This window comes from Diaporthe amygdali, assembly GCF_026229845.1.
Source record: "Diaporthe amygdali strain CAA958 chromosome Unknown NODE_24_length_778219_cov_64_757418, whole genome shotgun sequence".
Taxonomy (NCBI): domain Eukaryota; kingdom Fungi; phylum Ascomycota; class Sordariomycetes; order Diaporthales; family Diaporthaceae; genus Diaporthe; species Diaporthe amygdali.
The window spans coordinates 50,646-63,019 of NW_026517044.1; the positions used below are offsets into that span (position 1 = coordinate 50,646).

The 12,374-nt window shown below is 50.6% G+C and overlaps 6 protein-coding genes across 6 annotated transcripts; 2 read left to right on the top strand and 4 right to left on the bottom strand.

Moving 5' to 3' along the window:
* Positions 1–490: 490 nt before the first annotated feature.
* On the bottom strand, positions 491–2,341 carry J7T55_010638 (uncharacterized protein; the record flags this gene model as incomplete). The annotated part of the gene is made up of 3 exons (XM_053130729.1): positions 491–1,188; positions 1,278–1,815; positions 1,904–2,341. The coding sequence occupies 3 exons, from the start codon at positions 2,339–2,341 to the stop codon at positions 491–493; spliced, it is 1,674 nt and encodes a 557-aa protein (XP_052990921.1).
* A 534-nt stretch (positions 2,342–2,875) lies between these two features.
* J7T55_010639 (uncharacterized protein) lies at positions 2,876–4,480 on the bottom strand (the record flags this gene model as incomplete). The annotated part of the gene is made up of 4 exons (XM_053130730.1): positions 2,876–3,204; positions 3,311–3,584; positions 4,164–4,216; positions 4,378–4,480. 4 exons carry the CDS (start codon positions 4,478–4,480, stop codon positions 2,876–2,878), a joined length of 759 nt encoding a protein of 252 aa, XP_052990922.1.
* Positions 4,481–5,398: 918 nt separating this feature from the next.
* J7T55_010640 (uncharacterized protein) lies at positions 5,399–7,032 on the top strand (the record flags this gene model as incomplete). The annotated part of the gene is made up of 6 exons (XM_053130731.1): positions 5,399–5,406; positions 5,496–5,563; positions 5,647–5,744; positions 5,827–6,092; positions 6,238–6,739; positions 6,829–7,032. 6 exons carry the CDS (start codon positions 5,399–5,401, stop codon positions 7,030–7,032), a joined length of 1,146 nt encoding a protein of 381 aa, XP_052990923.1.
* A 532-nt stretch (positions 7,033–7,564) lies between these two features.
* J7T55_010641 (metabolite transport protein YwtG) lies at positions 7,565–10,032 on the bottom strand (the record flags this gene model as incomplete). The annotated part of the gene is made up of 7 exons (XM_053130733.1): positions 7,565–8,315; positions 8,422–8,684; positions 8,757–8,884; positions 8,994–9,062; positions 9,121–9,191; positions 9,246–9,449; positions 9,551–10,032. The coding sequence occupies 7 exons, from the start codon at positions 10,030–10,032 to the stop codon at positions 7,565–7,567; spliced, it is 1,968 nt and encodes a 655-aa protein (XP_052990924.1).
* An 896-nt stretch (positions 10,033–10,928) lies between these two features.
* Positions 10,929–11,144, top strand: J7T55_010642 (uncharacterized protein; the record flags this gene model as incomplete). Its single annotated transcript, XM_053130734.1, has 1 exon — positions 10,929–11,144. The coding sequence occupies one exon, from the start codon at positions 10,929–10,931 to the stop codon at positions 11,142–11,144; it is 216 nt and encodes a 71-aa protein (XP_052990925.1).
* A 494-nt stretch (positions 11,145–11,638) lies between these two features.
* Positions 11,639–12,297, bottom strand: J7T55_010643 (uncharacterized protein; the record flags this gene model as incomplete). The annotated part of the gene is made up of 3 exons (XM_053130735.1): positions 11,639–11,886; positions 11,968–12,074; positions 12,146–12,297. 3 exons carry the CDS (start codon positions 12,295–12,297, stop codon positions 11,639–11,641), a joined length of 507 nt encoding a protein of 168 aa, XP_052990926.1.
* Positions 12,298–12,374: the final 77 nt, after the last annotated feature.

A 12,374-nucleotide genomic window follows, 5' to 3' on the forward strand; every position in this document is an offset into this window, starting at 1 on the left:
GGATTTCTCAGGTAAGAGAGGATGAACGGTTGTGATACTGTCTGGGCTGGGAACGACTGGAGTGGCTAATTAAAGGCTCAGATTTGAGGTTGGCTTTTGCTGCCTGATGAAGGTGTTTCGGCATGATTGGCTACAGTTTCGTGACCCACCCGGAGCAACCAACAGTGACCCATACGGGACCAAGCCCATCCAGTATGGTGAGTTGTAACAACTACAATGAGTTCGAAATTGTTCAACGACTGATCAAAACACTAAGGGCGGTTTTGAAATGGTTGGTTGCTCAGGTGCGACAAAAGGATATGTTGCCAAGTCCTCTCCATCAAGCTCGCGTATTTGTTTTTCAATATTCGTACATAGATATAACACTAGGGGCCGCAACATCATGTAAACCGAAACAAGATCTCCTCTTGGAGCTCAAATGGAAAAAGTCATTATACGCCGAAACCAAACATACCCATTTGCCTCCTCGAGCTCTTGAGGCCACCACAAGCTACCTCTTCCTCCAAACTAGAGGAGAGCGCTCAGGATGGAGTAATTGAACCAGCAGCACCATGCCTGTGTCCTCTTCTATGAAACGCGACACCCTTTTCCTGGCAGCATCAAGCGTCTCACCTGGGTTGGTGACAGGGTCCACCCGCCAGTCCTTACACAACGCCGCTATCGTCGCAACAGCCTCTACCTGCGAGAACTTCTTGCCAGGGCAGTCACGCGCGCCTTCAGACCAACTAATAAAAGCACCGCGGATGGGAGAGATCAGCTCCTCGCCGTCGATGTCCTTGGAACCGGACGGTCCTGCTTCGATCCAGCGCGACGGCCGCCAGGTGAGGGAGTCTGAGCCCCAGTATCTCGGATCGGTGTGTACAGAGGCGTTGCTCGGAACAACCATCGTCTTTGGTGGGATCGTAAGCAGTTTTTCTCCCACTTGGAGCGTTGCTGAGTGCTCGCCGGTCCACTTTGCCAAGCCAACGGGGGAGTAGAGCCGTAGCGACTCGAACACGACGGATAAGCAGCGCTTCAGGCGGGGGAAGTCGGTCTTGTAATCCCACTCCTCTTTTGGACGGTCGCCCAGGACATGTTGTGCCTCTTCGTGGATCCAATCCTGGACCTCTGGGTTTGCGGCTAGGAAGAGCATGACCCACTCGAAGGTATGAGCTGTGGTATCGTGGCCTGCAAAGTTGAACACAAACACTGAAAGAATTCGAATGTTAGCTCGAGTTCGAAGCTTACTGCCTCAAAGAAAGGCTAAGTTAGATCTCTTTTTGGGGGGCCGGGCCTACTGTTTCCATAGATCTCACGCTCGCTCAGACTACCAGTCGTCTCCTGCTGTGAAGCACGAACCAGGGAGTTCATAAGGGTGCGGTCGAAAATCCTCTCTGCAGTTGAAGTCTTCTTTCCCTCCTCGAACAACTCTGTCATATATCCCTGGAACGAAGTGCAGGCGTAGTGAAGGTTTTTGAAAAAGCTCGGAAGCCAAGACTTCGCGAGGAGCTTAGTGCCCAATGCCATGATCAAGATGCTATTTTCGAGTATGGTCTGAAGCGCCTCTTTATAGCTCATAGAGCTGCCTTTCAATGTGTCATGTGTCTCGTGGTGGCCCTTGAAAGGGTATGATTTGCCGAAACCAGCTCTTGACATGACGTTAAGTGAAAGCGTGCGTGTATCATGGGCAACGGTCTCAACCGATGGCCGAGAGCTCCAATATCGGCCCATATCGCTTGCCTGGGCAATGCTCTCACGCCAGACAATCTCGAAGTTTTGGTCGATAAAACAAGAGCCCATTAGCTTGCGCATTTTCTTCCAATCCGCTCCTTGGGCCTACAAATACGATGGTTAGCACTCCGAATCCAGCTTGGTTGTTCATCTCTGCTCCCAAATAGATCCGGAGACCGGGCTCTCCTCTCACCGTAGATATGTTAGGCCCGAAGACATCGAGCATAGCGGTGAGCTGTGAGTCGTGGGGAAAGTCATTCGGTCGTTTCAGCATCGCCGTGATGACCTCCGGATTGCCAATATACAACCAGTTCCTCGACGGAGTGCACAACACAAATGCATCGCCCATCTCCGCGTGACTGCTCCATCGTATAGGAATTTCAAATCCTAAGTAGTCATACTTCGTAATGTTGTTATCGCCCATCCAGGAGGGCAGCTGCCTGAGCGCAGACACGACTCGCTGGCTCACGAGCAACCACAGTGGATTAATGTGGTCGACTGGGATGATTCGTACCGGCACGCCGATTTTGCGGGCCGCGAGGTAGTTTCGGAGCAAGCAAGCCAACGAGTAAAGCGTGGAAGCAAGCAGCAGCAGCAGGATCGACCCTACTGCTGAGGTGAGTAAAGCCATGGTGCGAGCGCACAGCACGAGGCTTATATGAACGCCCTGAGATGGAAGACGTGCAGGGTGAAAGATGCGCCTGGCTTAGGGTAGGCTACAGCTTGAGGAGCATGCTATGTGTCGAGAAGAGGTTTGACGGACACTGGGTTGGCAAAAGATCGAACAAGTCAGCTTTGAAATGAGGGCTATGATGTTAATCCCACAAGGTCTGACAGAGTTCAGGCTGTTGGTCACATTGTCGGGCGAGCTATTGATTAGACTGATCCTTCCCGGGGCGAGATCCACAGTTGCAGGCACTTGGCTATGATGCACAGACAGACTAAACTGAAAGGTAACATGGTGTATACCTGGCTTACTCAAACTGAACGTTGAGCTATTTTAGTACCTCGTCCCATGTGCCCAATCAAGTCAACTTGGAGTGATGGACACTGTACTGTACATACTAGATACTACGGAAATGTGAGAAGAGATATCAACTACTCCACACGCGCTGAGAAATCCTCGTCACTCAACCTCCGATCGTCACATTTTTAACGACTTCGCCTAGGCAGAAACCCCCAGGGCGTTATTAAACGCATCAGCAGCCGCCTGCCCAGACAGTCCATCAGCTGCCGCCTGAGCATCGTCACACGCAGCGGTGGTATCCTGACTGGCCTTGCAGCTGTCCGCAAGGCGCTGGCAGATAAACCCGCTGATGACATTAATGTTATTGGCGGAGCCGTGATTGAAATCGTTCTGATCAACGGCGGCAAAGGCGTCTGCTCCGCCGCGATCATTCTGGGGAGCAAACTCGATCGCCGGGTTTGCGCAGCTGCCGAAGTCAGCGGCGCGGGCGCGGACCTTGGTAGCGGCGGCGGCGTTGCACGCGTCCTCTGGAGGTATGTTAGGATCAGTGAATCGAGATGTTCTTGGGAAAGAAGCTGGGAAGGGGAAACCGCACTGAAAGGCGACATCTGGAAGAAAATAAGGTATGCATACCCTGCTGGTCGCAGTCAGCGACACTTATATCGGCTTTCCCACCGTTCGCGGCACTGGCGCAGGCATTGTGCTGAACAGCACAGCTGCGCTGGAGAGCGGCGCCTTTGTTCAAGAAAGTGGCACCATTGACGGAAAACGGCCGGTCAGAGGCATCGTTCTCGATCACAGGGGGAGCAGCGCCGCCGAGGTTGCCTGTGAAGGTCTGCACGTTTCCGGCTGCCAGGACGGTGCTGAGCCCGGCAAGTGCACCAACAGCGAACGTGTATTTCATGTTCTTTGAAAAGAATGAAAGACCCAACTTGTGGAGTGGGAATATCAATTGCACGGAATGATTGCCGTCTTAGATGATATCTAGAACGATGTCCGCAAGACGAACGAGTCTATTGCCACGAGAATGTTAATCAGGCGGACAAAACAGTGTCTACAGCTTGAGTGCGCATCCTTTACACCGCTGATATATAGCACATGACCAGCGTCACTCGGATCTGAGAGGCGTGATAGTGAAGGGGCTCTGACTTGACGATCATACTTGGCGGCTGCGGATGGGCCGTTTAGTTCGTCTCATGTTCCACAGCCTGACAGATTCGCAGTTGCGACCTCGTGATACTTTGCCGCACTACATAAACTTTCTTCCCCAATAAATGCATGAAGTTCTTAGTTGGCCAAATAGAACCTCTGGGGGGTTACGTTATTCGGTACACGTTTCTGATAAGGTTTGGCGAATGTTTTTTGACATGCGTGCTCCTCCAACTTCCGTTACACTCCTGATCGCCATAGAGTGTTGCCGACAGGGCCTCATTCCGCCTTGTGACTAATCTCCACCCTTGCATGTCGGGTACTCTACCGAACTAACCATTTCCTTCGCAACAGTAATTGTCTCCGGGATCATGTCGTAGGCCCTCGTGCCTAGCATGAGATGCGATCAAGTCTCCCAAGTACTTGCAGATCTTTGGTTACACTGTCCTTGGTAGTAATCCCAACCGTTCTTGAGACATGTACTGAATATTGGTGACAAATTGCCGATGCATCTTGCAGCCTGCTTTATATTTCCGGAAAGCGAAGGCAACCTCCGCGGAACAAGTGCCTTTCATTGCTGATGGGCATGACGCCTGTTGCGCCAACCTCCATATTGGCATCGGCATTTGTCTGTTGGTATGGGATTGTTTTCATTGCGGCCTGCTCTGGTCCGACTTGGCCTCTGCTCAGACTTTTTGGGCAGTCAGATTGCATATGATCAGCACAATCATGTTATCAAGTGCGGTCATGCAACCGCATGCTCATGGACCATGCGGTAAGATTTGCTAGGCATCTTGACGATGGCTTCGCCATGGCAATTGTCAACTGGGGATGAGACCCATGCTGGAGATCCACGCGAAATTCTGCTTGTAATCATGCATTAGTGGAGAAACCTCAAATCCGCCTGGCCGCTCAGCCAGGCTCCAAAGAAATTTTCTGTGAACACGTAGTGCGGTTTGGCTTCGACTTCGAATGAGTGACCACAAGAAGGTCGGACCCAGAAGACACACGCCAAGCTGTTTGTAGGCAGTCTTAGTCAGCCAAGAGGAAAATGGATGCACCCACACCCTCAAGGCGTGGATTGATGCTTATATGACCGAGCTAGGGTTTCCAACTGTCTTGTTGGAGACCGTTGTACAGCCGAATTTGTACAAGACCAGGCATCTTGAAGGAGGAAACGTTGGCCAAGTACTTGAATCACGACCGCCTCTGTCACCGCACAATAGGATGGGACTGGCGTGACTGGCAGCTCGGCCAACGGAAAGGAGAGTCACGGGCCGCCTGAAGGTACAAGCCTTTAACTCTCAAGGCCGGAGGCAGTTGAAAAAGCCCTCTCCTTCCTCTCTTATTTCTCAGCTAGACGACATTTTGGTCAAGATCCAACGATCCGAAGCGAGATTTGGCACCATAGTCTCTGGTGTATTCCCTTCGTAACACCCTCTTCCAGTGGTGACGTGGGTTGTCCAGCGTCTCTTGCGGCTGCACAGACAAGCCTTCGCCATCAGTCGAGCCTACGAGGCAACAACTTGAAACTCCCGCGCTTACAAGGCTCTACGATTTTGTAAGGATACGATGAATATGTACATGGACCTTGGAAGTTTCGGCGCCTAACTTGACATTGTAACACAGTTCAGCCTACCCGATTCCTTTTGCACATTTGCAAAAACAGTCATGCCGGGGAACTCACCGAATATCAGTCCGACGGCCATCTGCAGGAGATGGATACCGGGGGAATAAGTGGCCATTGATGCCAGATGGTACCAAATGGCATGGCAAAAGCCTGCTTCAACTGTTACACGACGGAAAGAGCCCTTTTAAAGATGTCTGGGACGTTAGGCTCCTGCTTCAAGAGGTTGAGGCTCAAGTCCAAGCCCGAGTCGTCGATATCCCCCAAGTCCACGCTGGCGCAAACAACTACGTGCGTACTTTCCTGACTATCATGGCCAGTGTTATCTTTTGTGTAGTCCGCTGATCGATTTTAATCATCGAATTGACAACAGGGATTTCACATCAAACTCTCCGACCACCGAGATGTGCTGGCACGTGTTGCGAGGGCTGATGTGAACATGCCAGATTACGACGGCTTCGTTATGACCTGGCTGCACAACCAGGTCGAGTTCGAGGCTGCCGTGTACCTTCTCCTCGAGGGCACTACCGACATCCCTACTTCTCGCTTGATCTACTTCCGCCACTCCGAGCAGTCTCAGCGGTCGACAACCCAGCTTCCGGAGGATATCAACGGGCGACGAGTCATGCTTTTCGACAGGTGACTGATTACCAAATATACGATATCGCTGACTTCGAGGTTTGGAATAGGGTTCGCTCCTTATTCAAGCAGCAGCAAGTCGTGCAGCATTGTTGAACAAGCCATTGACAACCACCTTCGTTACCACATGGCTTTTCTGGACAAGCTTCCAGCCTGTGGAGTGGAGGCCCAAAACATTCCTGCCTCCCAGCAATGCCAATCGAGACTTCTGTATTTCGATGCTCAAGGCAAAGGTCGAAGGCTTGATCGGGGACATAGGTGACAAAATCGGTTGGGAGGAAGACAACCTGACCGTGGGCCCCCGGGCATTTGCTGCCAAACAATCGCTGCTCCGCTTGATACCCCTGATTCTCCCGGAGGGCGATGAGGAGGTCCTGTATCGATTAGTTCTCCAACACGATGATTTTGGCATCCATAACATGTCGTTCGACGTGGACGAGGCAGGGGAGATCCGCTTAACTTCGGTGTATGACTGGGAGACGGGGTGTATCATTCCGATTATTCTCACCGAGATCGAATTTTCCAATGCCAGTTGCGACTTTATCGTCAATGAGGAAGGCGAGCCGTCGGTGCACATAAGGTCGGATTTGGAGCGTCAGCCGGAAAGACGTCTCCAGAACCAACAGTACGCTGTTGAGTTCTTAAATGTGTGTCTTACCACTTCCTCTGACTATCCCAATATGCATACCTACCAAACCTGCCTTTATAAGCTGACATGCGTGTACTACGACCACAGGCAATATACGAACGTGCACCTTACCTCGAGAAGACCCTCCACGCCGGAAACGATGCCCGGCGGTTGTGGTCCACTCTGAATCGGTGGAGAGGGGATGACCCTGAGGGATATTTTGGCGAGCTCGGGTCATGGACTGAGGCAAGAATGAGCGAGATGCGGGGAGTGAAGCGGGATGGTCAACAACAGGACGTTACCAGGAAATGAGAAACATTTAAAGAAAAGTAGAGCAATGCTTCTGCTCTGTAGCGTTCCCGGGTACATCCCTTCTCAAGAATTACGTCGTCTCAACTTTTTGGCATTTGCTGTTATGCCATAGGCAGTCGGTGCATTTGCAGCATCAAACAATTGATAGAAGAATCAACTTTCGACCAGAATTTTACTCACAAGGCACCTTTCACGTAGCATTGAAGCCCTCCCCAGACTTTTTTACTTGTGTACCGCAGAGGTTAAGAGATATAATTTGTTCAGAGCACATCGAGACGAAGTATCGTAACGTCTTCCATATTTCAAATCACGAAGAAGTTTACCAAATACCAGTGTTATTACTTTGCAAGGTTGGCGGTATTCAGAAACACACTGAAACCGCATTAACAATAATGTGTCTAACAAACATGACGGAATCGTCTTCAACTTTTCACGGGCCAACATCCTTGGCTAAGTCTTTACTCTGTACCATTCAGAGATATTTCGTACTGCAACTCGTCCATCACCATCACTTACCTTCCAGCTTGTCCATTCAAGATTGCTTCTCGCTCAAACCACCCGACACCAAACCACCCTCAGCTTCTTGCACCACTTCCTTCTCCTGGGTTGCGTGATGGCTATCGTGATGATCATCAACCTCATAAAGGGCAGGAAACGGAGCGACATCTCGACGCAGCAAATATTTATTCACGTACCAAGGCGCCTTCTTCGCATAATACTGCATGTGGTCACGGTTTCGGACGGCAAAGACGCTGTCCAGCTCCTCGAGCGTCAAGTTCTTCGTCTCGGGGAGGAAGAAGTACGCAACCACAAATCCGAAGATGTTCCAACACGCATACCACATGAAGGCCCCCGTCGGCGTGAAGCTGTCCACCATTTTTGGCCACGAGAAGCTGATGATGAAGTTGAAGCCCCACGTGACGGCCGTCGCGCTGCTCATGCCGATATCGCGAATGTGGAGTGGGAATGCCTCGGCGCAATATGTGAAGGGCACGGGCCCAGCCCCTGGTGAGTATACGGCCGCGAAGATGTAGATGCCAGTCGCTACGCAGGCCAGCCGTCCGGTTCCTTCAGGTATGTAGAAGCTAAAGGCGGTGAAGATCAAAGCAAGCGACATCAGAGGGAATGTGACCAGCAATAAATTCCTTCTGCCAAAGGTGTCGATCGTATAGAAGGCGGGCAATGCAAACAGCCAGTTAATCAGGCCCATACCCATGCTCGTCAGCAACGCCTCGGACCTTTGGAAGCCGGACGATTCGAAAATGGCCGTTGAGTAGTACATACTTGAACTCCTGTTAGTACACACGTCCTGGTTTTCCTGGTCCTGTAAAAGATCCCGCCATCTCTGGCATCGAGAATTTCTGCCGGCTGTTAATCAGAACGACTCACACGACATTTATTCCGCAAAACTGTTGCATGAACATAACGAAATACGAGTAAGTGGCGGCTCGCCTATTTCTTCGAACGGTGAAGAATTCTTTCCAGGTGTGACCGCTTCTTGCTCGAGTCTCGACCTCGAGGAGCTTGTGTGCATAATACATATCTCTCGTAGCCTGGATTTTATGACGGCGTAGTCGGCTGACTGACTGGAAGGCGTGCGTGTATTTGCCCTTTTCCATGTACCACCGTGGGCTTTCGGGACAGAAGTAGACCTGTGAAATGAATTAGATAATTCAGAATCGAGACATTGGACGATGAAACGGGCCTTTATGGGACGGTCTTACCTGCACCATAACTATCAAGGGCGGGATTGAAGTGCTTGCTAACATCCACCGCCACTGGGTGTTTGGGCCGAGGAAATCCGTGGTCCGGAAGGCAACTGAAACAATCAGTCCCAGTGCGATGCCGAAAGCTGAATTTTGTTAGTGTTTCTCATGATGCATCTGGAGACAACCCTCAAATGTATCTCTGCCCGGAGAAGAGGAAGAGCACTATTATGATAGCAAAAGATAAATACGAACCTGTCCACATTTGCCACATCATTGTTAAAGCCCCGCGGATAGCCTTTGGTGCCGACTCTGCTGAGTAAACTATGACAAGTTGTTAATTTTCTAAGATTCAATTGTTTTACTTTGGTTTGTGTCGTACCTGGCGTTGTGCTGCTCTTTGCGCCGACGGCAAGACCAAGCCCGAAGCGCGCGATCAAGAGATTGTACCACCTGTCATGAACGATCAGCTTGGACCAGATCTAGAGAGCGAACTTGTAGACTTACGTATCTGCTGCCGCCATCCAAAATCCTGTCACGACGGAGAAGAAGCATGAAATAAAGATAGTGCCACGGCGGCCTGTCCATTTATTCAGGAACGGTGAGGTCCAGCAGCCGAAGAGCGCTGAGAATGCATAAGGAGCACCATTGAGGAGACCTGTTCCATTGTTAGAAAAAGAACTACGCTGGCCCCCTGATGGAGTCACGAGCCTTGTATTAATGGATCCGTGATGTTGAAAGTCTTGTAGTAGTATTCCTACGTCAACTTGTTAGCCACCAGCGGTAGATGTGCTAGGACAGGATGAGCGCACCTGAGCACCATTGACCGCTGTTTGATCCATACCGTAATGTACTTGTCAGCGAAATGATTTGTATATTCGGGGAAAGTATGACATATCTGCACAATTGCTGATCCAGCACAAAGTAGTCCGAGGAAATAGAGCATGAAGGGTTGATCCCAGCGATGCGTGACTTCTTTCTGGAGCACGGCCTTTTCTTCCTCGTTCAGTTCGGCAATAGTTTCAAAGCCATTAGGGCGATTGCTGGCTTGAGCCACTAAGGCACCTTTACGAAAAGAATCTCGGTGTTCGTTGAGCCCATATTTCTCCGTGAAGGCATCCACGTCTGCCATGAGCTCGTCATGAGACAATCCTAGAAGGGGGTTGCGCAACAGAGCGGCAATGGAGGCTTGGCCGGCCTTATCTGAAGGGCCGCCATCACTTCCAGAAGTGCGAACGCCCTTATGGACGCTCTCATCTGGGGGAGACTCCGTGTCTATCTTGGCGGGAGGCATGATGTTGCACCAAGCACGTGTAACATGTAGTATTGACTGAGACGTGCAGGTCACGTGGACCAATTATATGGAAGCAATGTTGATCTTGGGGAGCGAAAAAAATGAATGAAGGCAAGCTGATGGACTAGACAGAGCTCGGAACGGACGACTATTATTTATAAGGTCGTGTCTCTGGGACGTCAGCTTTCCAAGAGCAAGCCAAGATGCTAGTTATGGGCCCAGAAGGATCAAAAACAGAGTATAGCATCGCTATCCCAAGACCTTGACGTAACGACCTTGGGCCTCTCCGCGGGCATGAGACTCAGATAAACTTGGGGGTGTGGGTCTTCCAAGAAAACGAAGTCTGGAGAAGCGCAGGGGCATATCAAAAGCGCTGATCCACCTCTCTTCAAAGGGGAAGTGTGCAGTCTGTCGCCAAGCTAAGAACGTTTCGATGGACAAGGTGTTTAGTCTCTTGTAATGGTTAATTTATGCTTCTTATACAGATCTTGCTTTTGTACGGGGCTAGTTGCTGTTCAAATCCAAGTAGACAGATATAAAATATGCCATATCCAAAGGATCCAGGAGAAAACGTGTGGTCGCTTTGGACGACGGCTTTGTTGGAATCAGGCACCTATCGAACGGTGCTAATAAAATCGTAGGTACTACACATGCAGAGCTAGACCAATCCACCATGCGCAGCACAAAAGGCCATATCGCCTAGAAATAACTGAGCGCAGCCACGGAATGCTGATGCCGTATTACTTTTGTAGTGACCATAAATCAATGTGACAGTTCGTTGAGGCCTCTGCTTAGTTCTCAATGTCCTCGTTTACGCGAGAGCGATGAGCAGAGGAAACATAATTTTGCACATTAAGTGTGGAAATTTCTGGTGAAATTGGGAGTCACAAAGGAATATGCCATCCACAAAGGCCTGGTCTAACATGCGGCCAAGGCGATTCTGGTGGTACTCGGATGATGATCGGCAGCACGGCCAAGCGAAAGTCGGGCTCGGCGGCGGAGCTTCGTTCACTGAGGATGGAGTGTGCCAACATCTCATCATCAGAAATCGGCAGGATTTCGTCTCGGCGCTTGGCTCGGCGCGCGGCACGCACAAGAAATCTGACAGTTGAACAGCCACAAGTCACCCATCCATGCTGTCATCTAGTCTCGCAGTCATTCGCACTCAGGACCGATCACTCTTGCTTCCAGCTATGACTTCATACCAAGCCTTCGTAGCGAGGCTCTCCGCAATGTTGAGGTCGCTCGCTTGATATCAAGTTTAAGGGTTTGGAAGATAAAGATTTCATTACCAACCCAACACTCGTCTATCCGCGCATTGCTCTCAGCCGCACCCCTGACTCCTTTCTTTTCTCTCAAAGAGCATTGGAGATGTGTTTGATACTTCATGAACGCGGTAAATGAATGCACCTTTTCAATCTGAGCGGTAGCTCCTACTATGAACCTGTATATTGTTGGTACTCAACTTTTGATTGTACTGGAAATCATCGGGCTACATTCGTACGACATGGACCCAAAAGAGTCAAATTACTCGAAACATAGCATCATGGATTTATTCAAATTTCCAAAGTAGACATAACAATCCATCCCATTTCTTACAATGCTCCTAACTGGTTGCGTTCGCAAGTGGCCAATTAAGCCCATCATCCGCGGCACCGATCCCTCCCAAGCCTGCACAACTGTAGATTCCGACCGGGTTGTTCGCGACTGCTCGCGAATACTGAAGATCCACACACTCCTGGGGCTTGGAGGCAACAAGAGCGATCCTTCCATCGGCCATGACGTCCCATTGCTGGGAGGCGGAGCCCGCGGCGCAGGTCACAAGGGAGATCCTGGACATGTCTTTCCAATTGCCTAAGGCAAAAAGAAGTGGCCAGTAAGAATACATGGTAGGGCAACTCCGAGGCAAGGCCGGGGGATGAAGAGATGACTTACTTTGGGCGCCTGCGTCAAGACAGAGCGTGGTGTCTGGGGCGTAGATGATGGAGCTGTTGCCGCTTTGGAGATACCACTGTTGGCCAGCAGCACCTGTCTTGGATTGACTAAAGGCCACAGAATAATCATGAGCGAATCAAGCGGAGGAGACCTTCACCTTGGAATCAATCTCACTTACACCACAATCAAGCTGCCATTTGCGGCTGATACTGGGACCACTACAAAAGCGGTGTTCACCTTTGAGGGGATCAGGACCTTTCGGTAGCCATCAGGAACGGCAGCAAGGCCGGTCGCAGCGAGCGCAAACAACACGGAAGGGATAAAAAGCATTTTGGCAGTCATTTGGTCGGAACTTCTCAGGAAGCAAAACAATCCCCTTAGAAGAGGAGCAGCGGATGGTTTTGGAT